Consider the following 27,856-nt stretch of genomic DNA (forward strand, 5'->3'; position numbering starts at 1 on the left):
GAGATCTCCAAAGAAGTTGTTAAAACACAAAGATTGGCCAAATTCAGAATATTAACCTCATTATTTTCACGGGGGCTAGGTGTCTCTACCACCGAGTCATTTCTCTCCCATTACTTGCAAATGCTGAAGGGTCTAACCCGCCTTCTGGTACAGATTCTTTTAATACTGCGTCTAAAGCGGTTTTGGTAGCCGCAAGTTGTTCCTCAACTTGAATGATCTTATAGTTGATCTACCCCACAGCGTTTTTAGGTCTCGGGACCATCCGGTCGGCAGACCGGAAGTCCGGAGATTTAATGACTTGGGAGAAGAGGGGCTTGAACCCGCCCCTCTTCTGCCCTGTTCTCCATTGGCTGGCCTCTTGAATGCTGGCCAGCCACTGGAGAACAGGTCAGTCACTCCGTTGAAGCCCCGTCTTTTTCGGATGGGGGGGCGTGTTTTTTGCGAAAAGTCTCAGGGAGGAGACAACAGCAAAACACGCCCCCGAATCCGAAAAAGACGCTGCCTTTCTCCGAGGCATTTTGCCTCGGAGAAAGGCGGTGGTGTCTTCCGGTGCCCTCGGCTTGTTTTCTCATTGCCGTCATCCCAGATGAGAGTCCCCAGGAATAGGTATGGGTGAAAGCACTTAAGGGTCACGTGAGATTTCCCCATAGAAGGCAAGCACTGTACTGCACTGCACTCCCCTCTCAGACCAAACGAACCCATTTGGTAAACAATGTTAATCGTGGCCAAGTTAGGCAGGTGTCCACCAGATGGTGCTCTTTCTCCTTCTCTAGCTCTCGTGTTGTCTGCAACAACATAAACTGACACACAAGGAGTCTGAATCCTCTTCGCACATTTGTGCGCGTTTGCCTCCCCAGTCATTCTCCAACCCAGCTTTCCATTTAGAAGTTTAATCACCGAAAGACCGGCATAAAACCTATTTTTCCAAAAACTATGCATAAACCCAGCCGTACGTTTTGTTGACTGAACTCCTCTAGCTAGCATTAATTTCTGTTCGCGTTATAATTGTTTTCCTGCCTTTAAATATTAAAATAAGGTAACAATGTGTTTTAACTACCTTAAATATATCTTTTTAAAGGCTTTATCATTCACCGTTGTTTCCCCTTTTCAACTCATCTACAACAGTAAACATGTCAAATAAAACAAATGCATTTGACTATAAGTTCAAGTTAGGGAAACTCTATAAAGCACAAGACCGGATGGCCTATTTTTAAAAGATAAAAAGAATATGGTGAACTAGAACATACCTTGAAAAGTTGTGTTAAGTTACAGAAACTCTATACTGAAAGCAGGTGGCAGACTCAGCAATACTGAAATCCGAGTTAAAAAGCAGGAATAGTGTTTTTCTCTTATTTTTCTTCTAAATCCCATTAGTGCAAATGAAAGAACTCCGCATAATCTGATTGAGCCCTTGCAAGGAATGAGTAAATGTCCGCTGAACAGACATCAGAGACTTGCTGTTTTGTTTAGTTGTTCTGACATAAGCACACGGGTATCACGCCAAGCTGCACTTCCTCTATCCTCCATAATCAAATTTACAAGCATATGCCGTGGCCCACCCACACAAAACCAGAATGCGCGTGGTGCCTGCCATGTTACAGCGTATACAGCAGATAGGTCCAGGATGGGTCAAACACCTCCTGGCCTTACATGCTCGCTTTACAGGCAGCCCTGCAGCTGATGAACAGTCCGAGATTCTCCCGGTGCAAGCGAGGGGCAGGAGAGGATCCGAAAGCACTAATCTATTCTACATGACTTTACAAGTTGGGTGACATGCTGTCGGTCGGTCAGCAAGGTAGGGCTTTTCCCCATGCCACCTTACACTTTCTCCTTTAGCCCTCGGAGTTGGGATGGGGAACTTAAGAAAGGCACTGGGGTCTGTGCTGCTCCCCCAACCCCTCCACAGAAGCCTCGCTTGAGGGGTGGAGCAAAGCACAGGCAGGGATACCTAAACCCAAATCGGTTACTGCAGTGTTTCTTATATGTCCGTACGTGTGTTATATTTTACACGTGCGACGGCATTCATGGCTCGGGAAACCTGCTGCTCATACATACTACATCTCGCGGTTCTAGTGACGTTTGCAAAAAGTTCTCTTAGGGTTTCGTGCAATTATGACGTAGTACTGGTTATTTCGTATATTCCACCTATACGATGCACATGAATTAGAGTCGCTAATTCCGACTCTGTACAGTTTATTATTCAATCAAGGATTTATAAAGCGCGGCAAATCACCCGTGAGGGTCTCATGGCGCTAGAGATTTCACACCTGACTCTGGAATGCAATACTTTCTGTGGAATTAGCCCCCACCCCCGTGTTTAATGTTGTTTCACGTGCACAAAGACATGCTTTACTACTCTTTACGAGCAAATGAGATAACTTTTGTTCAGTACGTCATACACCACAACATAAATGGTGAATATTTGTAATACCTGCATTATTATCATCATTAGAATCAATAACAATTCGCATTATAATTTGTCAAAACTAATCATTGTATTGTTATACGCAAAATAAAAAAAAAAGCTCAGCAAGTGTATCCTCAGAACATTTATCTACAAAGGGCGGACGCTGGTTAGTTTCTAGATGGCAGTTTTTCTCCCCAAAATAGAATTGTTAGATTACCCGAGTCTTTGATGTCACTGTTAAGGGGCAATTCGATGGCCATTGACGATTCGTCTTATTTGTTTTTGAAAGACGGGAAGATTGGATGGTGGCTGGAATTTTTGGGAATCGGTTGAATGGTTTTTTTTCTCATTGAGATTTACAGTATTATTTGCAAAGGGTGCAGTAAGCACGGACGCAACATTATCACGTTTATTAATATATATATATGAGTACAAAAGGTAACATACTTAAACAAGCATTTACAATGCAATGGTCTCGGCATTGGTAAAGGTAGAGCTATTGGCATTGCTCTGTGGTAAATATTCTTTTTACCGAAACTGAATTTCATACGGAATCTTTAAAATAAAGTAAAATAGCTCAGAATAACAAGAGGCAGAATCCGTGGTATAAGAGGTTTTCTAAATGGGCTTTATTCCATCCAAAATGGCCGACTCGAGTCGCGGCCTTCAGGTTCCGTCACCACGAGGGTTCAGGAAGTGAAGTACAATACTTTATTGACAAGAAGTAACTTTTATAGGTCATACATTTACAATGAAACAAGTGCAGAAAGGCGTAACAATTGATAAGATAAATTAACATAGTGATACGTAATTGAAACTAGGCGTAATAAGGAGCAAAAAGAAACATGATTGGCTCTGATTATCTTACATAGGTGGATCTATACGATAATACTTAACATGGATGCGTGCGCAGCAGCATGACGTGTGATTGACGTGCAACTAGGGGGTGAAGGGGACTTGACATTTAGCTCTACATGTGGAGACGAGAAGTCTAGGGGGTCATGTCAACCTAATCCCAAATCATATCTAACATCCTATGTTTAGAGAACTATGTTATCCACAAGGAAGGACTCTCGGACAGAATCTATTCTATACTAACTGTATGTGCGTGTACAAGCGTCTAAGTGTCTATATGAGAAGCGAGGGGCAGAAAACTTTCCATGGCAACAGGGCTATGAATCACTTGCAGGAGGACGGAAAGGCTGAGTCCTTTGCTTGTGAGCTAAAGGAAATGTTTACCTAAATCACTAGACAGGAATGCATCGGCTGAAGAGCAAACTAGATAATTCGAAGGTGAAATACAGCTTCTTGGCAGGCAGGCGAAAACTGGCCGAGGCAGGCACCGTTAGCTGCACAGGGAGTAGGACAAAGTTCATGGATACAGATGCGAGCTCAAGCTGAAACTGTCAGAGACAGAGAGCAGGGAAAGGCTTTGAGGAAAGAATCGGGCCTACTTGCCTGAACTGTAAAAATGGAGTACCTTAGCCATATAAAGTCGGTGGCTTTTCATACTTAGGAATTGAATATCCAGCCCATTGATGGCGGATCTGACAGAGAACATGTCGACGGTAGACACACATATGTTTGCGTCTTGGAAACTGGAACTGGAGGGAACACACATGTACTTGTGACATGCACATAGAATCGTTGGGGTCCAAGATAGGGGACATAACTGATCAGGAAAATCCACATTTCCACAGCTCATGACATTATTTTTGTTTATGTTTTTGTTTTTAAAACATTTAAAGACACGGCATTGTCATGAGCAATGCCAATAGCTCTAACTTTAACAATGCCGAGACCGTTGCATTGTAAATGCTTGTTTAAATATTTGGTAATGGGCGCACTTTTCGTAGGCAACTTCCCCAGAGTGGACGGTAGCTTCCTTTTACCCATATTCCCGCAGGTATGTATGATAATGGAAGATGATGCAAAATATTGTGTCTCCTTTTTGGTAGTTAGCAGCTCCTGAAAGGCAAAGGGGGTTAGCCTAGCCCAGCCTTGTCCAGCCGTGGACGGGCGCAGATGGGCCCGTCCTTGGCCCGTGCTTGGCCCAGGCACGCCCGCGCGCGTCCTGCAGTGCGGGAGCCCTGTGATGTATTTGAAGCGCCTCCTGGCGCAGTCTGGCGGCGTCGGCGGTTGGGTACCGCAGGTGGTGCTGGGGCTAGAAGTCCTGGTCCCGGAGAAGTTCCCCCCACAACAGCAACAGGTAACGGGCTTATGTAGCTCCGAAAGAGGAAACACAATTTAAAAAGAGATTATCACAGTATTATTCACTGATTTGGAGGGAAGTGCGGCCGCGCACAAACATGAATTAGTAACAATGATGCTATGGGAATCTCAAGCTTCATGATTAGGTTGCCTTCTTCAGGAAATGGCTTTAATTTTTGTACCACTGGATCCCGTATAAGGGAGCGCGGTCCACATAGACGTCCGGTCGGCAATCAGTCTCATTGTTATTACAGTCAATACGTGATGAAAAAATCAAGAGGATAACCATAGAATTTTGAGACATTCTATACTGTTGTGTATATATCACTCCAGCTAGACTAAGTATGTTCGTTCTTCACTAAGATGAAAAATACTTGCTTTTGTTGCAACAAAGAATTCAGAGTTTGAAAACATGTAATTTAGCGTACTTCGTAATTTAAAATGATTGCTCTTTTATCTATTCTAGGATGGAAAGAATTACTCAAATATCTTTAAACTGGGATCCTCTTGTTAGATTACTAGGTAGATGGTGGGGTGCCACCAAAACAAATATATTAAAAATGTGTGTTTCTAGATCAGTTATTGTAAAAAAATTAGAAATTTACAGAGTGCCCTACTACGGAAGGATGGTTAGCAAAAATCAGAACTATGTTTACTTTTGTAAAGGATTTTCCTTGCAAGGATAGGACCAAGCAAAAGTGTCGACTCTACCTGGGGACCAAACGAACGTTTGATTAACACAATATGATTTGATTATCATCTCATGCAAAATAGGATGGCTACGATTTATGTAATTTATTTTATATTGTATGTAATTTGTTTACATTTTTTTCTTTCTAAAAGCCTGTTTAATAAGCAGTGACATCTCTCTGATGAACTGTAGTTTACTCTGATGTACTTTACACTAACCTGGAACTCAAGATAGTAAGTAGTATATTTTTCTCAGGTAGCTACTGTATTTTATTATGCTGTTTAATTGCTATTTATATATGTAACTACTGTTTATTTCCCTAGCAACTAGAAGCAGTGTGCTATTCACATAAGCAAATCTAAACATAATGCACTTGTTCCTGTTCGTTGTTCTAGCTCTGGAAACCAGACATGCTCACCCAAATGCAAGAGCAGAAAGGACAGCCACCGTGCAGAGCGCGAGTTCTTGCAAGGAGCTACAGTTATCGATACTTTGGATGCACCCAATGATGTCCTTGGACTTAGTACAGACAGCCTGTCTCACCTGAGGAGCCCTTCTGTACTGGAAGTGAGAGAGAAGGGATATGAACGCCTGAAAGAAGAACTTGCTAAAGCTCAGCAGGTACTAATTGCTAACCATTTATTTACAATGCTTTGTACTCTTCAATTTTCTAACATTAAAATAAACATTTACCATAACTGTTTGAAGTAACGATTTTTATCCAGTCTTGATTGCTTTTCTGGTAACATGTTAGGGTTGTCTTCATAATTGTTATCCCTTCTAAAGAATGTACTTGCTTTTTTTATAACGTGTTTAGCTATATCAACATCTCTTCATCATTATTATTAATATAATAATTTCAAATTCATTCACAAATTACAAGGATGTCAATTCGTCATAATTTAAAAAGGTTGAAAATGTAACATGATCATAGAGTTCCCTGTAGGCAAAACTGCAGTTGAGCCAGTAAAAAGGCTGAAGGTCACTCGCTGCAACCACTGATGTCTCCAAGGGCTAGACAGTCTTGGAAGTATTTAAAACCAATTTAAGGAAACATTGTTTCTGTATCTGATCACTTATCCTTCTTGTCTATAGCTCATTCATAAGAGATTACACTAATGCCTTTTAACTAAAGCAATAAAACTGCTGATAAAAGGAAAAGGTAGAAAAGGGATTAAGAGAATAGAGACTGAGATCTGATGAAGACGAAAGATTTGTTAGAATGTCCACAAAAACCTCAAGCTGCTGTCTAGACAGTAAGTTATTCATAATCTGAAAGAAACACGTTAGTTAGATTCCTCACCTTAGAATATCCCCAGGCGTCAGACTGGATCTGGAAGATTTTTCGTCAGCAATACCCCTTGCGCGTCGCTAGGCGTCGTCTGCGGCTCCGCGTCCCGTCGTCGGCGTCGTGCGCCGGAATGACGTCGTCGGAGTACTTGGACGCCGCCCTCGCGCGCTGACGTCAGTTCTTGCCAGTAAGCGCCGATCCGGGAGAGCTACCCCTTTTAGTCTTTTTTGACTAAATCCTTTTTGATCCTTTTTGATCCTGTCAATCGACATCTGGTGCCGGTAGGATGCCTGGGTTCAAGGCTTGCGATGATTGCCATCGACTGATGTCGGTGACCGATCACCACCGCCGGTGCCTCTACTGCTTAGGCCCCGACCACGACGCGGAGTCGTGCCCCGATTGCCAGGCCCTGACTTCGAAGGCTAGGCGGGAGCGGTCCCGCAAGCTTCTCGAGCTTCGCCACTCGGCTCCGCGTCGTGCGCGATCCCGGTTCAGGAGGAGGTCCAAGGATCGCTCGCGGAGCCGCAGCCGACGCCACCATCAATCGTCGGGCTCCAAGTCGTCGGGTAAGTCCAAACACTCTAAGAAGTCCAAGAGACGACATCGCTCTTCGGACTCCCCTCGCCGGTCGCGCGACTCGGCCGAGGGTCCAGGTGGTTCCACCCCCGCGGCTCCGTCGGAGCCGCAGGCGCCGCGCAAGTCCCCATACCCACCGGTCCCTGGGACTGACGCGACGCCGGCGGAGGTCAGTGCCTTCCTCTCGGCCATGAGGAGGCTGGCCCCGCCGTTGACGCCCGCTGGCGCGCCTTCGGGCCCCGCGGAATCGACTGGGCGACCTTGCGGGCCGGCGGCTCCGGCCCCGGTGCCGTCGGAGACTCCGGTCCCGACGCCGCAGGTCCCCGCGGGGCCCATGCCTGTGCCCCCGTCGATGCCGGTTGACCTAGTCACGCCTCCTCCGCCGGCGCCGACGCCTGAACCACCAGCGCCGCCACAGCCGACGCCGACCCCGCCTGCGCCACCGACGCCGGTGCCGACGCCTACACCACCGGCGCCGCCAGCGCCGGATCCGGACGGCGTCGATCCCCAGTTTAGCCCTGTTCCGGACCCCACGCCGTTGCGGCGTCGACCGACGCCGCGTCCGACGCCGCTTGAGACTTATCATCTCTACCGTCCGGCTCCGATCCTTCCTCCTGCTTATCAGGAATCGGATGACGGGGGCGACTGGGAGGGGTACGAAGACCCTATGGCTGTTCAGTCGCAGCTTTCACAGGACTGGGCAGATGAACTGGGGGAGGCCAGTGGGCTGGACACCTCGCCGGACATTGGATTCACTTCTCCTCCGACTGTGGCTTCGGAGGAGGGTGCAGCATTTTCTGTGGTGCTGCGCAAGGCGGCCGCGGCCCTTGGGCTTGAGGTGCCTGCCGTGGCTGTGAGGACTAACATCCTCACTGAGGTGCTTCAAACGGCCGCAAGCGCCACTGAGCCTCTGCTGCTGTTCAATGAGGCCCTCACTGACGTTCTCCAGGGCACCTGGTCCAAGCCCTCCACAGTCCCTCCTGTGGATAGGAACGTTGCCAGGCGCCACCGCCCTGCTCCGGGCGACCCCAGTTTCCTGTCCCAACACCCCACCCCCGAGAGTCTGGTTATCCAGGCCTCTACCTCCCAATCCTCCTTCCCGACCGCTCCGCTGGACCGGGATTCCAAGAGACTCGAGCAGTTTGGCAAGAAACTGTTCTCGTCCCTTAGTTTGGGCCTGCGGTCTTTGAACACCGCATGTCTCTTGGACCGTTATTCCCACTCCCTGTGGGATACGGTGGAGGACGTGCTGCCCCTGTGTCCGGACGAGGTCCAGACACGTCTTACCCAGGCTTTGGCCGATGGGAGGGATGCAGCACGGCACGCCATACGATGTGGGCTTGACACAACGGACTCGCTGGGTAGGGCGATTTCCACCACAGTGGCGCTTCGACGTCACGCCTGGATGCGGTCCACGTCATTTTCCGGGGATGTCCAGAACACCCTCATGGACATGCCTTTTGATGGCGCTCGCCTGTTTGGTGAGAAGGCGGACAGTGCGCTGAACCGCTTTAAGGACTCCCGGGCTACGGCCAAGTCCTTGGGCCTCTCGGCCCCGTGGGCGCACACCTCCGCTTTTCGCCCCTTTCGTGGCCAAGGAAGGGGTGCCTCCTCACGTACGCCTAGCCACCAGCCGCAGAACAAACCTTCGCGCGGTCACGGACGTGGTTTCCGCCGAGGCGGTTCCGGTGGACGACGCGGTCTTATCTTATCTTATCTTATCTTAGGTGAGATTTGTAAAGCGCACTATCGCCGAAGCTTCCTGGCGCTGACAGACCGAGTGAATGAGGGGGAGGCAAGAGAAAACGGGATTCTAACTGAGAAGAGGGAAAAGATAAGTCTTAAGAAGTTTCCTGAAGTTCATAAGAGAGGAGGAGGATTTAATGGAGAGTGGGAGGGGATTCCAAAGTCCAGGGGCAAGATGGGAAAACCGGCGACCACCGAATTTCTTGGTTCTGATTTTGGGGGTGGCTAGCAGATGGCTGTGGGCAGATCGGAGATCACGCTGAGGATGGTAGGAACGAACAAGAGATTTTACAAACGCGGGGCCAGGGCAATGAAGGGTTTTGAATGTGAGGCAAGCCACCTTGAAAGCTGCCCTTTGGTCGATCGGGAGCCAGTGAAGACTGTGGAGTAGAGGTTTGGCTGACTGCCATCTAGGGGTGTTAGAAATTAAACGGGCCGCTTGGTTCTGGACAACTTGGAGACGATGTGTCAGAGATGAGGGAAGGCCATGATAGATGGAGTTAGAGAAGTCCAAACGGGAGAGCACCAGTGAGATGACAACTTGGGTGAGTGCAAGAGAGGGAAGAAGGTGGCGGACTTTACGGATCTTCCGCAGTTGGTACATGCAGGAAGATATTACCGAGCCCACCTGTGCTCTGAGAGAAAGTTCAGAGTCAATAATCACTCCCAGACTCTTTACAGCTTTCACCGGGATTGGGGGGGAGCCTAGCTCCGGGGGCCAAAACTGCGGGCCCCAGTGAGTGTGGCTGAGTCCCGGGAGGAGAAGCTCAGTTTTCCCGGGGTTAAGTTTCAATTGATTCTGGTTCATCCAACCTTGAATGTGAATCATGACTGCATGAAAAGTTTTGATGGCATGAGGTGAATTAAGCGGAAGAATGATCTGTAAGTCGTCGGCATAGTTATAGACGACAATGTCCCATTTTTGAAGAGATTGAATCAGGGGCTGGAGATATAGGTTAAATAATAGCGGCGATAAAGAGGAGCCCTGAGGGACTCCACAGGACGTGGGGGTTTTGGTAGCAGTAAAGGGCCCCAGGCGGACCGCCTGTGTTCTTCCAGTAAGGAAGGACTTAACCCAACTGAGGGCGGTACCCTGGATGCCTGCCTGCCCGACACGGTGGAGGAGGATGTTATGGTCCACCGTGTCGAACGCGGCTGATAGATCCAGGAGGACAAGGGCTTGGGGAAGCCCGGCGTCCGCGTTGTTCCTGAGTGTATCCAGGACTGCCAGAATAACATGCTCAGTAGAATGGGCAGGTCTGAAACCAGCTTGGTTGGGCTCGAGGCGGTTGGATGATTCAATAAAGTTTGATAAACACCGGGTGACATGGGCCTCCATCAATTTAGAAAAGTACGGAAGGAGGGAGATGGGGCGGTAGTTCGAGGGCTCCGCGGGATCGGCGCCAGGTTTTTTAAGAAGAGGCACTAGAATGGCCTCCTTGAAAGAGGTCGGAACGATGCCGCTGTTAAGTGCCCCGTTAAGTAAAGGTAGAATGCAGTCAGGCAGGTTCAGGCATATGCTTCGTAGGACAGATGGCGGGCAGCAATCATTCGGGGAACCAGATTTCACCCGGATTGCCAGTTCCGCTAGTGAAGTGGAATCCAGGACTGGGAAAAGAGAAAATCGAGGAATAGTTGGTACAGAGAACCGGTGGAGGGGACTGGGGAGAGGAAGGGATGGATTTTTTGATTTTCGAAATTTTATCTAGAAAGAAAGAATTGAGGGTGTCACAGGCCTCGCGGTCGGGCCACATCCACCCCGGCAGCATCCGCCTCAAAGCCTTCCTAGTCCGAGCTTTCAGGCCCATTCCACGCCAGTGGGCGGCAGAGTTCGCCATCACCTGCTCCACTGGCGGTCCATCACATCGGACAGGTGGGTGCTGCAAATCGTCCGAAGGGGCTACTCCCTCCCCTTCGAGACGACCCCTCCAGCCATGCCACCGCAGCACCACCGTATCTCGGGGGATCATTTGAATCTTCTCCGCGAGGAAGTTTCGGCCCTCTTGGCCAAAGAGGCCGTCGAGCACGTTCCGAGCCCAGAAGTAGGTCGTGGTTGTTATTCCCACTACTTTCTGGTTCCCAAGAAGGGCAAAGGGGGCCTACGCCCTATCTTGGACCTCCGGAACGTCAATGCCTTCCTCCGGAAGGAGAGGTTCAAGATGTTAACTTTGGCTCAGGTTCTGGCTGCCCTAGACCCTGGAGACTGGATGGTAGCGTTGGACTTGCAGGACGCATATTTCCACATTCCCGTCCTGCCGGCCCACCGGCGTTACCTGCGGTTCACGGTGGGCCAAGAGCACTTTCAGTTTACCGTGCTCCCCTTCGGCCTTACCAGTGCCCCTCGGGTGTTCACGAAAGTGATGGCGGTGGTCGCAGCTCATCTGCGCAGATCAGGGGTTCCAGTCTTCCCCCTATCTCGACGACTGGTTGGTGAAGGCGGGCTCGCCCCAGGCAGTTGTCTCCCACCTCCAGACTACGGCGGATCTCCTGCATTTGCTGGGGTTTTCCATCAACGTGCCGAAGTCACACCTGAGTCCCTCTCAAAAGCTCCTCTTCATCGGAGCGGTTCTCGATTCGGCGCAGTTCCGGGTCTATCCACCGGAACAGCGGGTCCGGGATATTCAGGCCCTGATTCCCATCTTTCGGCCTCTATCCTGGGTTTCGGTCAGGCTAGTGTTGCGGCTTCTGGGGCTGATGGCCTCCTGCATCCTACTAGTGCATCACGCCAGGCGGCGCATGCGGGCTCTGCAGTGGGAACTGAAGTTTCAGTGGGCCCAGCATCACGGCAACCTGTCCGACCGTGTCTTGATCTCGGAGGGCAGTGGTGGCTCACGGACCGCGATTGGGTCGCGGGCAAGAGCCTCTCCCTTCCCCAACCGGAGCATATCATAGTGACGGATGCGTCCCTCCTGGGATGGGGTGGCCATATGGGAGAGGCGGAGATCAGAGGCCTCTGGTCTCCGTCGGAGTCTCGCCTCCACATCAACTTGTTGAAGTTGAGAGCGATCCGGCTTGCACTGAAAGCCTTCCTTCCCTCTGTCAGGGGAAGTGTCATGCAGGTGTTCACGGACAACACCACCGCCATGTGGTATTGCAACAAACAGGGCGGGGTGGGGTCGTAGACCCTTTGTCAGGAGGCTCTGCGTCTCTGGACATGGCTGGAACACCAGGGCGTCACCCTAGTGGTTCAACATCTGGCTGGCTCTCTGAACGCCAGAGCGGACGAACTCAGCCGCCGGTGCATGATGGATCACGAATGGCGTCTGAACTCCGAAGTGGCGCAAGGTCTCTTTCAGCAGTGGGGAGAGCCTTGGTTAGATCTATTCGCCACCGAAGAGAATACGCAATGTCAGCAGTTCTGCGCGTTGGAATTTCCAAGGCGGCAGTCGCTCGGCGACGCTTTTCGTCACGAGTGGAGTTGCGGTCTGTTGTACGCCTTTCCGCCTATACCACTTCTGCCCAGAGTGCTGAAGAAGATCAAGCGCGACCGGGCCCAAGTCATCTTGGTGGCTCCGGATTGGGCACGAAGGTACTGGTATCCCGAGCTACTCAGTATGTTGACCGATCCTCCGATACGTCTGCCCCTTCGGGAGGATCTTCTGTCGCAGCAGCAGGGGACAGTCCTCCACCCGAACCTGTCCAGCCTCCACCTCCATGCGTGGAGATTGAGCGGCGGCAGTTGATGCCATTTGACTTGCCTCCTGAAGTCTGTGATATCATTCTGGCAGCCAGGCGTCCCTCCACAAAGACGGTATACGCCTGCCGGTGGAACAAGTTTGTGGCATGGTGCACAGCAAAGGCTGTGGATCCCCTTTCCGCCCCTCTTTCTGAGGTTCTCCTCTTTCTTCTTTCTATGGCCCGGCAAGGCTCTGCCCTGGGCACCTTGAAAGGTTATCTTGCTGCCATTTCTGCCTTCTTAAGGCTTCCTGATCAGCCTTCTCTTTTCAAGTCCCCTGTAGTTACTCGCTTTCTGAAAGGCATTACTCACACGTTTCCTCCTGTCCCTTTCGTAATGCCTCAGTGGGACTTGAATCTGGTTCTCACATTTCTAATGTGCGCTCCCTTTGAGCCTCTTCATAATTGTCCTCTTCGTCTGCTGACGCTTAAGACTGCTTTTCTGGTAGCCATCACCTCGGCTAGACGGGTGAGTGAGCTCCAGGCTTTATCTTCGAAGCCTCCTTTTCTCTCTGTTCATCCGGACAAGGTTGTCCTTCGGCCTCGTCCCTCCTTTCTTCCGAAAGTGGTGACTCCATTTCATCTTGGGCAGTCTGTCACCTTGCCCACCTTCTTTCCGCCTCCGCATCCTTCCAAAGAGGAAGAGAGGCTCCACCGTCTGGACCCAAAACGTGCACTCTCCTTTTATCTGGACCGCACAAAGCAGTTCCGGGTGGACGACCAACTTTTTGTTGGATACGTGGGTGCTAAGAAGGGGAAAGCTGTGCACAAATGGACCATCTCTCGGTGGGTCGTTCTGTGCATCAAAATTTGCTATTCATTGGCGAAAAAGGACCCTCCTGTTGGGCTGCGCGCCCATTCTACTTGGGCCACAGCGGCTACTACTGCTTTGGGACGGGGAGTCACTTTGCAGGACATCTGTCAGGCGGCAACGTGGGCTTCGCTACACACGTTTGCTAGACATTATTGCCTTGACAGCCAAGTCCGGAGGGATGGCTTCTTCGGCCGTTCTGTCCTCCAGGACTTTCTGGTGTGATCTTGGTTCGCAGACCCACCACCGGGGATGGTATTGCTTGGGTATCTATTCTAAGGTGAGGAATCTAACTAACGTGTTTCTTTCAGATGAACAAGTTACTTACCTTCGGTAACGATGTAGCTGTAAGAAACATTAGTTAGTTAGATTCCTCACCGACCCACCCATCCTCCCCGTTCTGCGAACTGACATCTAGGGTTAAGGCTATCCTTTTCAGGGCCCTAGATTTTTTGGCACCAGTGTCGGTCTCTTGCATGGCTCTGCGTTCCTGGCGCGGAAAGCTATGTACAAGAACTGACGTCAGCGCGCGAGGGCGGCGTCTAAGTACTCCGACGTCATTCCGGCGCACGACGCCGACGACGGACGCGGAGCCGCAGACGACGCCTAGCGACGCGCAAGGGGTATTGCTGACGAAAAATCTTCCGGATCCAGTCTGACGCCTGGGGATATTTTAAGGTGAGGAATCTAACTAACTAATGTTTCTTACAGATACATCGTTACCGAAGGTAAGTAACTTGTTCTTTAGTCTCAGTTCCAAGTTGGGCTATTAGTAGCTATGCCTTCCTACCTGTTTGGCACTGCTGAGGTTATTTTCTTTAGGAAGTGCTTTATAAAGCCAAGATATTTCAACTTCAATACATTTTACTCAGATTTTGCTGTACAATCAGCAGAGTTGTCAAGCTAGCCTAATTTATTTCACCCTAGAAAATGTCATAGTGAGGTCATGATAACCTTTACATTAATGCTCACTACCCTAGAAAAAACATGTTTTTTGTACTAGATCGAAAAGTTCCGACCTCTTATACATGTCAGTACCAAGTTAACCCTGCATTATTGGCAGTAGACTTATGTTCCAGTGGTCTAGGGGATGCTCTGTTCCATTTGTCAACAGACCTCATCTTCCAATTTCCCTGTGTGCTGCTGCACTGATTTTATTCCTTGATGACTTATAACCATCTTTTTTTGATAAGAGCAACATCACATGGGTGCTTTCTGTAACTTATTGCATCTTTATGTTGCTTATTCAAGGTCGCTTAAAGATTTTTTTGATAATGAGAATTTTCACTGAAGTCTGGCATGTCTAATTTATATACTTGCCTCGAGCATTCACAAATAGTCCGTTAAGTGTTACTTAGTTTTCTGGCCATGCTGCACCCGATCATGATTTTGACGGTGGTGGTAATAGTTATACAGCACACTTTTTATGTTTGCGTTAGCTAGCTGTGTAATTAAGGGACTTGTTTTTTATTGAATTAGGAAAAAGATGTGCTTTGAGAGTGGGCTTGCACTTGAAATAGTTTTAGGGCCTTGATTGGAGAATTCCTTTGATTAGCGAAGCTTACCAAATGATAGGTAGAGGGCCTTTGTTGGTGGATCTAACACACCTGTGAACACTCCTTCTTTCTGTCCTGTTCTTCTGATAAATCAAAGATTTGATAAATAAAGATTTTCTGTTTAGGTCTTAAAAAAAAAAAATATATATATATATATATATATATTTATATATATATATATAAATGTAGTGTGTGTGTGTGTGTGTGTGTATAGATATATAAAACGTTTACGCTGATGGACACCCTGCCAGTTGGATCAGGGCTCGTTGGCAGGCGTCACTGCCCATATATTCCAAACGGCACACTCTTCTCCTTCAGAAAAGCACTCCAGTCCACCAGCCAGTATTGCATCAAAACTTGTTTATTCAACAGTTTCCATCGGCAAAAATCCGCTATGCGTTTCGACCTCCTCTTCCGGTCTTAATCATGCAGTAATGCTGCATGGTTGAGTACATTAATTTAAATATATAATTCATTCGTAGACACAATGGAAGGACTCCTGCATGGATTGGGTTGGCACACGCTGATCTTATATCTATTTTTATATTTATTACCTACTGGCAGTCGCCAGTATGTTGTTATAGTTAGGACCTTGTTTCGATTCAAAAGCGTTTTTTCTTTTGCCAATATCTTTGGCGCCGTTTGGCGAATCTTCGTGAAATTTTCAAAACTAATGGTTTGCTCAGGTCAGCTCTTGTCTTGTAAATTTCGGGGTGATTCGTCAAGCTGGGGCCGAGAAAAAAGGGTGACTCAAAACTCGTTTTCCCCATGTTAATTTCCATAGGAACTTTAGACACGACTACAGCCCGAACTGCTGAACGGAATTACGCTACATTTGGCAAAAAGGTAGCTCTTGGTTCAGAATGCGCCCTTTTTTAAAATGGTGTAAATCCGTTCAGTAGTTCCTGAGAAATTAAAAAAATAAAAATATTAATATCGGAGCACCGAGAAGGATTCGCGAACCCTCCCGATCACGAGCTTCATTCTGATTGGCTGCCAACACTCCAAACCAGAATGTGTTGGCAGCTATCTTGTGACTCGGTAACCGAGTCACAAGAAAACAATAGAAAAAACATTAAAGAACAAGAAAAGGGGGCAGGGTAGAAACACTCTGACCCCCTAAGCCTGCTCAGGGACAAAAAAAGCATTTTAAAAAAAATTTTCGTGCGAATTTGCGCTGGGTGCGCAAATCCGGCTGAAAATATTTTGTAAAAACGAAGCGCGAGCTCCCGCGTTTCGTTGCTTTTAATCCCTTAGGTGGGCCAGCTCCCAGAGGCAATGATTCCCCCCTGAGGGCCGGCCCCCTCCCTGTTTTAAATATTTGTTAAAAAGAAAAATATATAAGGCCGGGCCCCAGGGGATGGGGACCCCGGGGCCAAAATTGGCCACAGGAGTGGGGGCCACGCAGCCCTCCTCCCATAAAACTACACCCTTACCGTTTTTACGGAAAAAAAATGGATCAGGCCTTGGGGGATGGGATTCCCAGGGCCCCAAAAATATTAAGAGAAGGGGGCAACACAGTCCCCTTCCAACAACAACAAAAAAGAAAAGTAAATCTGCCTCTCGCGGAGGCCCTACCCCCTCCCTGTACCACTTTGCCAACGCGCCTCCTGGCACGTTTTGGGTTGAGGGATGAAGTTCCCTAGAATCTTATGGGTCCTTAGGGGCTAACTAGCCCACCAGGTACCTCCAGTAAGCCCCACACAGTGGGATTGCTGAGAGGTGGTCCGAGGCAACGCCCCGTTTTACACCACTCTGCGAACGCGCCTCTTGGCGCATTGCTGGTGGGGCGATGAGGTCCTCCTGTGTCCAGAAGACCTCAGGACTAAAGTGGACCTCATCCCCCGATCAGCAGTGCGCCAGGAACCGCGTTTGCAGAGTGGTGTAAAAAGGGGGCATGGCCTTTGACCACTCTCAGCAATCCAGCTGTATGGGGCTTACTAGAGGTAACAGGAGGGCTAGTTGGCCCCAGGGACCCTCTGGAGGCAAGAGGACTTCATTCCCCAACCAAGAGCGAGCCAGAAGGCGCATTTGCAGAGTGGTGGAGAAAGTGGGCATGGCCTGTGTCCACCTCGCCGCAATCCCACTGTGTGGAGCTTACTGGAGGTGAAAGGTAGGCTGGTTGGCCCCTAATGACCCCCAGCAGCGAAGCGGACTTCAACCCCATCGAAGAGCGCACCAGGGAGCGCGTTTGCAGAGTGGTGGGTAAAGGGGGCGTGGCCTGCTATGCAACTTAGCAATCCTGCTGTGTGTGACTTACTGGAGGTAGTAGGAGGGGTAGTTGGACCCCAAGGATGTCCTTGGGAGCCAACTACCCCTCTTGTTACCTCCAGTAAGTCCCACACAGTGGGATTGCTAAGAGGTCTTCGGAGGCCACGCCCCACTTTCTCCACCACTGCCAACGCGCCTCCTGGCACACTACTGGTGGGGGGGATGAAGTACACTTTACTCTTGAGGGACTTTGGGGGTTAAGAAGCCCTCCTGGTACCTCCTGTATGTCCTATGCAGCTGAATTCCTGAACGCTGGCCGGAGACCCAGCCCCCTTTCTCCACCAGTCTGCAAATGCGACTACTAGTTAAAGAAGCATTTGCAATGTAATAAGTCTTGCATATCCGAGAGTTAGAGCTGTTGGCGTTGTAAATGTGAAAGTTTTTACTAATGTTTTTTGGAGTGCAGTGAAATTATGTGGATTGAAAGTATGTGGTATTTAGTGTATAGGATTTATGTAGAGTGGGATTATATGTTTTGGAGAGTAATTATGTGGTATGGTAGTCTGTGTTGTGGAGTGGTAACCTCCGGTTTAGTCTTCCTCGTCTCCATAAAAGCTAAACCATAAACTCAATGAGACAAAAAAAGAAGGAACCACTGAGGAACACTTCTGGACCTAGTTGGAGGTATCCGCAGGGCCACTGGAATTATGCAACTGTTTGGCTGCACTGACGTTCACACAATTATACATTTTGCGCATTTGCCACACAATCCATCGTCTTCTGCATAATCTGCAGATTTGAAGGAAAAAAAACCTTGTTTCTAGCTCAAACTGCTCAAACGCTACCAAAAATGCAGTGACCAGTGTTACAGCGTGGTGGAAGGCCCTTTGCAAACCTAGAATGTTAACTTGTTACTTATTGCTAAATGTGGGTGTTAAATTGGTACTGATGGTGTGCAAATCACTCTTGCTTCTTTCTGCTCATCTCTTCCACTTTCTGCGCCTCTTTCTCCACCTCCCTCCCCTCTTTCTGCACCCCACTTCCCTTTTCCTGCATCACTCTTGCCACTTTCAACACTTCTCTTGCCTCTTTCTGTACCTCTGTTGCTTCTTTCTGCAGTTCTCTTCCTTCTTTCTGCATCCCTCCTGCTTCTTTCTGTACCCTCTTGCCTCTGTGCACCTCTCCTCCCCCTTTCTGCACCCCTCTTGCCTCTTTCTGCACCTCTTTTGCTTTGTTCTGCACTTCACTTGCCTCTTTCTGCACTGCTCTTGCTTCTTTCTGCACCTGTTCCATATTTCTGCATCCCTCTTGCCTTTTTCTTCACCCCTCTTCCCTCTTTGTGCACCTCTCTTGCCTCAGTCTGCCCACCTGTTCCCTCTTTCTGCACCCCTTGTGCCTGTTTCTGCACCACTCTTGCCTCTTTTTGTACCTTTGTTGCTTCTTTCTGCAGTTCTCTTGCCTCTTTATGCACCCCTCGTGCCTCTTTCAGCATCTCTGTTGCTTCTTTCCGCACTACTTGTCCTTCTTTCTGTACTCCTTGTGCCTCTTTCTGCACCCTTCTTCACTCTTTCTACACCCCTCTTCCCTCTTTCTGGACCCCTGTTTCCTCTTTTTCCACATCTCTTGCCTGTTAATGCAACTCTCTTGCTTCTTTCTGCACCCCTCTTGCCTCTTTCTGCCCCTTTTCCCTTCTTTCTGCACTTCTCTTGCCTCTTTCTGCACCTCTGTTGCTTCTTTCTGCACCTCAATTGGAAATGTATGTACCCCTTGTGCCTCTGTGTGTACCTCTCTTGCCTCTTTCTGCACCCCTCTTGCCGCACCTCTTGCTTTTTCTGTACTTCTCTTACCTCTTTCTGCACCCCTCTTGCCTCTTACTGAACCTCTGTTGGTTCTTTCTGCCCTGCTCTTGCTTCTATCTGCTACTCTCTTGCACATTTCTGTACCCCTCTTGCCTCTTTCTGCACATCTGTTGGTTCTTTCTGTACCTATCTTGCCTGTGTGCACCTCTGCTCTCTCTTTGTGCACCTCTTTTGCCTGTTTCTGCAACCCTCTTGCCTCTTACTGCACTTCTCTTGCCATTTTCTGCACCCTGTTGCTTCCTTCTGCACCTCCCATGCTTCTTTCTGCACCTGTCTCGCTTCTTTCTGCACCCCTGTTGTCTCTTTCTGCACTCGTCTTCCGTCTTTCTGCACCTCTCTTGCCTCTTTCTGCACCTCACTTTCCTATTTCTGCACTTCCCTTGCTTCTTTCTACACCTTTGTTACTTCTTTCAACAATTCTCTTGCCTCTTTCTGCACCTTTCTTGCCTCTTTCTGCACCTATCTTGCATCTTTCTGCACCTATCTTGCCTCTTTCTGCACCTCTTGCCTCTTTCTGCACCTCTATTCCCTCTTTCTGCACCCTGCTTGCCTCTTTCTGCACCCCTCTTCCCTCTTTCTGCAACTCTCTTGCCTCTTTCTGCAACTCTCTTGCCTCTTTCTGCACCCCTGTTGCTTCTTTCTGCACTTCTCTTCCTTCTTTCTGTACCCCTTGTGCCTCTTTCTGCACCCTTCTTCCCTTTTCCCACGTCTCTTGGTTCTTTCTGCATTGGTCTTGTCTCTTTCTGCACCCCTCTTGCTTCCTTCTGTACTTCTGTTGTTTCTTACTGCACTGCTCTTGCTTCTTTCGGCACCTCTCTTGCACATTTCTGCACCCCTCTCGCCGCCTCCTGCACCTCTGTTGGTTCTTTCTGCACTCCTCTTGCTTCTTTCTGTACCTCTCTTGCCTCTTTCTGCACCCTTCTTCACTCTTTCTACACCTCTCTTCCCTCTTTCTGCACCTCTCTTGCTTCTTTTTGCACCCTGTTTCTGCAAATCTCTTGCCTGTTAATGCAACTCTGTTGCCTCTTTCTACAGTTCTCCTGTCTCTTTCTGTACCTCTGTTGCTTCTTTCTGCACCCCTCTTGCCTCTTTTTGCACCTCTCGTTTGTTTCTGTACTGCTCTTGTTTCTTTCTGCACCTGTCTTCCCTCTTTCTGCATCCCTCTTCCCTCTCTTTGCATCCCTCTTCCTTCTTTCTGCACCCCTCTTCCCTCCCTCTGCACGCTTCTTGCCTCTTTCTGCACCTCTGTTGGTTCTTTTTGCACTGCTCTTGCTTCTATCTACTAATCTCTTCCACATTTCTGCACCCCTCTTGCCTCTTTCTGCACCTCTGTTGGTTCTTTCTGTACCTCTCTTGCCTCTGTGTGCACCCCTGTTCCCTCTTTGTGCAACTCTTTTGCCTGTTTCTGCAACTCTCTTGCCTCTTTCTGCACTTTTCTTACCTCTTTCTGCACTTTTCTGGCCTCTTTCTACACCTCTCGTCCTTCTTTCTGCACCCTTCTTCCCTTTTCCTGCACGTCTCTTGGTTCTTTCTGCACTGCTCTTGCCTCTTTCTGTACCCGTGTTTCCTCTTTCTGCACCTCTTTTGCTTCTTTCTGCACTGCTCTTGCTTCTTTCTACACCTCTCTCGCTTCGTTCTGCACCTCTCTTGTCTCTTTCTGCACACACAGGGCTACTTTTACACTGACCTCAGGCTCAGCAGTGCATACATGCAAGTGCAAAAAGGGCTGCTGGTCTCTAAACTGCCATGCCCTAATATATGTTAGGGACTTAGAGGAAGTTTTATTCCCCCTGCCCTATTATCTACTAGGGACTTAAGGGGAGGTCATGCCAATCACAGGGGTACCCCCAACCCATAGTGTATCCTAGTTTATGTAGGTGTTTACACTGTACTCTAAGCGTCTTTCAGCAGAGCACTGGCTCCGGGCCTGGTTACACAGAGCTCATGGTCAGTTAGTCAGTTACCACCAGTACCGGTCCGCAAAAAGTTGTGGGATGCCCAGGTCACAGGATGACTTTGCAACAAGGCTTCTGTCTGTACCTCTCTTGGTTCTTTTTGCACATCTCTTGCTTCTTTCTACACCTTTCTTCCTCTTTCTGGGCATCTGTAGCCTCTTTCTCCATTTCTCTTGCTTCTTTCTGCGCCTTTTTTCCTCCTCTTTCTGCACCTGTCCTACCTATGTAGGCATAGTTAGAAATTAAGAATTAAAAAACCTTAGAAATTCACAGAAAAAAACAAGGGTTTCAGGGATGTTATAGTTAGAAATTAGCATTTTAAAAAACCTTTGAAATTCACTGAAAAAACCATAGGTTTCAGGGATTTTATAGTTAGAAATTGGCATTTAAAAAACCTTTGAAATTCACTTAAAAAAACCATAGGTTTCAGGGACGTTATAGTTAGAAATTAGCATTTAAAAAACCTTTGAAATTCACAAAATAAACATAGGTTTCAGGGACGTTATAGTTAGAAATTAGCATTTAAAGAACCTTAGAAATTAACTGAATAAACCACAGGTTTCAGGGACGTTATAGTTAGTTAGATATTTAACTCGTACAAAACCAGAGATATTCGGCCGTTCTAGTTAGTTGAGCTAACTATAACTCGCGCCCCTGCAATGCACTGCTGATGACGTCACATATTGCGTAATACATGACATGGTCGGTGACATCACTGATGACATTATCCAGTGACTGTGTGTTTCTGTAAAGTTTAAATATGTTTTAACGTCCCTGAAACCTATGGTTTTTTCAGTGAATATATATATATATATATATATATATATATCAATTATTGCAAACCACTGTGTCTCCGCCCTGTTTTTTCCCTTGGGATACCAAGAAAGAACTGGGCTATTAAATGTATTTTTACAGTCTTATCTTAGCAAGGTACTGTTCGTGCTCAACCGGGTCATGGGGAGAAGCTTGCTACAAAACTGTTATATGCATTTAGTTAGCTAGAGTAACTTTGGTGACAGCAAACTATGCTGCTGCTGCAGTGTAATAAAGAAACTTCATGTTCGAGGCATATGAGCTGTGGATTATATACCTGCATAGATCACCATCTGGTGTTGGGCTTGGATGTTTGCACTTTGCTTTTGTCTTCGAAGAAGTCTTTGTAGTCACCAGATAGGTGACTCCTCCTTACGGTGATTATGCTTATGGGCATCGACTCCATCTCCAGATTGTTTTTTCCCGCTATCGGGTTCGGATGTGATTTACTGCGCTCCGGGTCTGTGTCGTTCTCGAACCCCCCTCGACTTGGAATCTCTCACCACTTAACAGTATTGTTTCAACCGCGTTTCCCTTTCGACGTGCATCTTCGGAAAATATAAAATCCTCGACCTAGATCTTCGGCACAGGCCGTGGCCCTATCTGCGCCAACCACGCCAGCAGTCAATGGAAAGGACTCCCTTTAAAAAATGGCCGGGGGTGGTGCTTAGTTCCCACGCACGGACTTACACGGGGTTTGTAATCTCTACCTCTCCCCGGGGCACGAAGACCAGAACTACGAGTCCTGTGCATCTTTCAAGTCGAAGAAAGCCATCCGTGACCGTCTGGCTCGACTTCACAAAATGTCCCGCGAAAGCAGCTCTGTTCCGGACATCTTCGGAGCAGATCCCAATGTCCATCCAGAACAACAAGCTGATGAAGAAGAGAGCTCCATCTCCGAGGCCGACGACTCGGACATCGAAGACAAGACAGTCACCCCAGCTCAGCGGTCCGTGAGTACCGAGACCCCTCTCCTAACAAATCCAAACAAAAGGCTCCGGTAACACCTCCGCCCTCAGGCTCAGGCCGACACCGGCGATAACAGATAATGTTTTGAATAGAAGCATCTAGTAGATTGATTTTGTTATTTGTACAGTAAATTACAAATCGTTACCACTTTGAGGCATTGCATGCTCTGGTGGTAAGACGTCTAGCATCTTTAATGAGGTTCATGCAGTCTGGCAGGAGATCGAGGTAGCCGAACTCTAAGACTTCAGGTGCCAGATCGCAAGGTTGAGTTGACTGGGATCTGGATGACTTATGTCTCCATGGTTCTGAGTGACAAGCTTGGAAGAGAGGCGTAGCTTTTGGTGAGGAACTACTGATAGTTCCAAGAGGGTTGTGAACCATGGTTATCGGGCCCATGTTGGAGCAACCAGCTGGTAGGCAAAGCTGTCCTGGTCCGTACAGACATGATAGCAATGTACTACATACAGAAACAGGGGTGGCACACAACCTCTACAGATTTCACACCTAGCTCAAAGCATATGGAGATGGGCCATTCCGCAAAACATATATCTCCTGGCAGAACACCTCCCAGGAGTACACAATCAAATTGCAGATCTGCTCAGTCATCAAAGTCAGCAGATCCACGAATGGAAACTTCATCCTAAGTTCTTCTTCCATTCTTTCACATGTGGGTCCACCCAGAAATAGATCTGTTCGCCACACACCAAAGTGCCCAAGCTTCGCATCCATGTATCCACACCCATTGTCCAAAGGCAATGCCCTATGGATGAACTGGTCAGGGAAATTTGCTTACGCTTTTCCGCCTGTCCTACTCATTCCGTTAGTGGTTCGGAAGCTCAAACTGCATTCCCTCACAATGATCCTGGTTGCTCCAACATGGGCCCGATAACCATGGTTCACAACCCTCTTGGAACTATCAGTAGTTCCTCTCCAAAAGCTACGCCTCTCAACCAAGCTTGTCACTCAGAACCATGGAGAGATAAGGCATCCAGATCCCAGTCAACTCATCCTTGCGATCTGGCACCTGAAGTCTTCGAGTTCGGCTACCTCAATCTCCTGCATGAACTTCATTAAAGAGGCTAGACGTCCTACCACCAGAGCATGCTATGCCTCAAAGTGGAAACGATTTGTAATTTACTGTACACATTACAAAATTAATCTACTAGATGCTTCTATTCAAAACATTATCTGTTATCTCTTGCACCTAAAATAATGTAACCTTGCATATACATCCATAAGACTACATCTCGCTGCAATAGCAGCTTATCTCCAAAACAGGGAGGCACAGGGTCAGACTGATTTGCATATGACCATGTCTGAACTGGGGTGGCAGAGTGGGCTAAAGAACGGTGATGGATCAAACACAGATCTGTTGACTGGGTGTGAGTGTTTGATTGGTTCTGATGCTCCGTCCATCACCACCCCCTTTTGTACCGCTTTGTTCGCCATAAGTTGGCAGGGTATGCTCAGACGTGAGTCCCTTGCTCACTTTGCCACTGGATTCAAGCAAGCATGGCTGAAGACGGCTGAAATGCCAGATACCGGTCCTAGGAAGCTTGTTTCCTATCCAGGGAAGGCATGGCTTGGCAGTTCGGGCTGGACTGTTCCCATGAGGCACAGGGTCAGACTGATTTGCATATGGCCATGTCTGAACTGGGGTGGCAGAGTGGGCTAAAGAACGGTGATGGATCAAACCCAGATCTGTTGACTGGGTGTGAGTGTTTGATTGGTTCTGATGCTCCGTCCATCACCACCCCCTTTTGTACCGCTATCTCCAAAACAGACAGCATTTGTCTTTGTTTAGAGTACCCGCTATCAAAGCATTTATGGCAGGACTTAAAAGAATAATTCCACCCAGAGTTCCACCCTAAATAACGTCCCTACCAGACTCCTGAGTCCCCCATTTGAACCTCTGCACAAATGCAAATTACAGTTCCTCACTTGGAAAGTAGCCTTCCTCGTTGCTATCACATCTCTTAGAAGAGTTTGTGAACTTCAGGTATTAACCAAACAAGAACCATTTTTGCAAATCCATCATAACAAAGAGGTTCTTAGGACTAACCCAAAAGTTTCACCTAAAGTCGTGTCTACCTTCCACCTTAACCAGTCTGTAGAGCTCCCATTGTTTTTTCTCTCTACCAGACTCCGTGGCAGAACAAGCTCTTCACACGCTAGACGTTAAAAGAGCAATACTCTACTACATTGAAAGAACAAAATCCTTTAGAAAAACTAAGCAACTCTTTGTGGCTTTCTCCCCAACTCATAAAGGCAATCCCATCTCAAAAGCGGGGATTGCAAGGTGGATTGTTAAGTGCATCCAAATATGCTATCTTAAAGCTAAATGTACATTAACCATTCCCCCTAGAGCTCATTCCACACGCAAAATAGGGGCTTCTATGGCTTTCTTAGGGAACATTCCCCTAGATGACATCTGCAAGGCAGCAACTTGGTCAACACCGCACACATTAACAAAACACTCTTGTGTAGATGTGCAAGCAAAACAACAAGCTAGAGTGGGCAAGGTTGTATTAAAACACTTTTTAAGACCACTGCGACAGATTCAGGTTAGCCACCGCTAGGGATATAACTGCTGTATAGTCTATGCAAGTATATAATCTACAGCTCATATGCCTCGGAAAATGCTACTTGCCAGTATGCATCTGTTCTTGGCATGTAGAGCTGTAGATTCATATATGCCCACCCGCCTCCCCGGGTACCTCTATCTGTTGCAGTGCTATCTTACTTAGATCTATCACACATGGACATCTCTTTCTATTTCTTACTAACTCCATCATAACTTTTTATGGCGAAAACAATCTGGAGATGGAGTTGATGCCCATGCGCACTATCACCGTAAGGAGGAGTCACCTATCTCGTGACTACAAATATTTCTTCGAAGACAAAAACAAAGTGCAAACATCCGAGCCCAACCAGATGGCAATCTATGCAAGTATATGAATCTACAGTTCTACATGCCAAGAACAGATGCATACTGGTAAGTAGCATTTTCCTTTCTTCAGGATCCCTTCAGTCATTGTAAGTTCAGTTATTTTCCACAGTGCGATGACCGGGATTTTGTGTTTATTTGGAGCCCTTTAATTATTGCTATTTACTAAGTATGTGGGCAGGTCTTAGTGTTTTTTTAAACCAGAGTGGAGACTGTGTTCCCATTGTACATGTGATAGATGCACAAGTGACTTTACCTTTGTATTCTGTGTAATGTGCACTGTTCTCATGCATTTTCCATCTTGGGGAAAACAATGAATGCTCCTAAATATGTTTCCGTTAAATGCACGCACAGTGTTTTTCACAGGTGCTATTGCCTTGTTTTGACATTATGATTTCCATTCTACCTTTTGAAATGGAAGGAGAAGGGATGAAAGTTGACCTTGGTGATCCTGTGGCTGTATCAACATCATCCGTGTGCACCTCAGAATAGGTCAATGCACCTGTTTTTGCTAAACCTGCACTATCTGCAGCACACACTAGGAAACTACTAGCTGTACGGTCTACAGCTTTATACACTAACATACATTTTCAGAGTTACTGTATACACTAATAGCAGGGCAGTTTCACCAAAACCTCCTGGACCAATTTGCATGCCACATGGGCACTGAACATGTTCATGATGGGCTTCTGATCCTTCTGTATGAATAGATGGAGACCTCATAGGAATGCTTTTTATACACCATTTATTTTGGAGGCATCCATATGCACATTTATCTTTGTTGCCACAATGCTGATAACTGAGCTTTCAGAAAGCAAATCTCTGTCCTGCTGTCAGTTAAGGAGGATTACATTATTAGGTGCTCAGCTGTAAACCGGCTGAATACTAAAAAGCAACATGCAGTGAACAGTGAGCTGAAGCCATATCATGCAAGCCATAGTCCCAGAATTGGAGTGGTTGTTGGTCCTGGGGTCTAGACAACTTGCATATGGCCACTATGACACACAAAGTGGCTTAGCATGGCCCAAGTGGGTCCAATCGGAAGCATCAACGAGAAAAGTACTTGGAGGTAGGGGCTGTATTTATATGGTTTGACACCAGATGATGCCAAAGATGTAAATGTATAGCAAAATCCAGTGTTTTCCAATTGGTACCAAAAAAAAAGTCTATTGTGTGGTGCTGTATTGGTTATAATGGATTTTAACCAGAAACCCTTAATATATGTTTGAGTTGGGCATATATATGGCAGCAAATCATTTAGACTTAATAGTGGACTGTATGCATTCTGTGACCCATGGCACCAGCGTGTTACCTTAGGGCATATGTGATGCTAATCAGTGCCATTCTAGCTTGGTTTGTCAGCCATTGCAACTAAAAAGACTCTGTAGATGCAGTACTTCAGCGTTTCTTAACCTGGAGTCTCTGTGCTACCTACTTAGCAGGCCCGCAACTGTTTAGAAAATTAAGTAATTTTAACAGATTAATAAAGTATATATACATAAAAAAGCAAAATGGAAACTCAAAAAAATGTAAACCACTTTGTAAATGTGACAGAATTTGTAATTGGATACTAAAATTTAAAGTTGGTATCTTTAGATTGACTTGTTGGAGCAGCACAATTACAGCATAAAGAATCTAGTATGGACAATTGGTAGCTTTTATGCAAGGGTGTGCACCAACAAAAAGAGTGCATTCATTAGGAGCAATAAACAAAAAGAGCTATGCTAGAGTCTAGCATATCGCTTCACTTTTTGGACGTAAAACCACGTTTTGAAAAGCTCCAACCTCAGTATTAAAATTTTGTTTTGTACATTTTTTGTTTAAATAAAATATGTAATCATTTGTGGATGCATTTGATGTATACTTGTTTCTGTATTTTAGTGTATTGTTTTGACATCCAAATAGTAGAAATTGCTTAGTCTGGGGTTCCTAACTTCCAGTAGTGATACAGTTGGGCTCCTCAGAAGTTAAAAGGTTAAAAAGTGCTGCAATACAGTATCCAATAAAACTTGTGTAATCAACAAAATGTACCACTTTCTTCTGTAGTGGAAACGGGTTTCATGCATTACTTCTCCAGTGTAGTAATTCTTCACATATACAGTATGTAGTCTTCCCCGGGATGTGACCATGGTTGGAAT

The 27,856-nt window shown here is 47.3% G+C and overlaps 1 protein-coding gene across 6 annotated transcripts in view; it reads left to right on the forward strand.

The window, feature by feature from the left end:
- The window catches only part of RAB3IP (RAB3A interacting protein), a 607,212-nt gene that overhangs the window by 426,948 nt on the left and 152,408 nt on the right, over window positions 1-27,856 (forward strand). For all 6 annotated transcript variants that reach the window (XM_085652511.1, XM_085652507.1, XM_085652510.1 and 3 more), the window contains one exon: window positions 5,705-5,930. In XM_085652511.1, the coding sequence (XP_085508637.1) occupies window positions 5,705-5,930 (226 nt within the window). The remainder of the gene's footprint in view (window positions 1-5,704; window positions 5,931-27,856) is intronic.

Source organism: Triturus cristatus, chromosome 4_1 (assembly GCF_964204655.1).
Source record: "Triturus cristatus chromosome 4_1, aTriCri1.1, whole genome shotgun sequence".
Classification (NCBI taxonomy): Eukaryota; Metazoa; Chordata; class Amphibia; order Caudata; family Salamandridae; genus Triturus; species Triturus cristatus.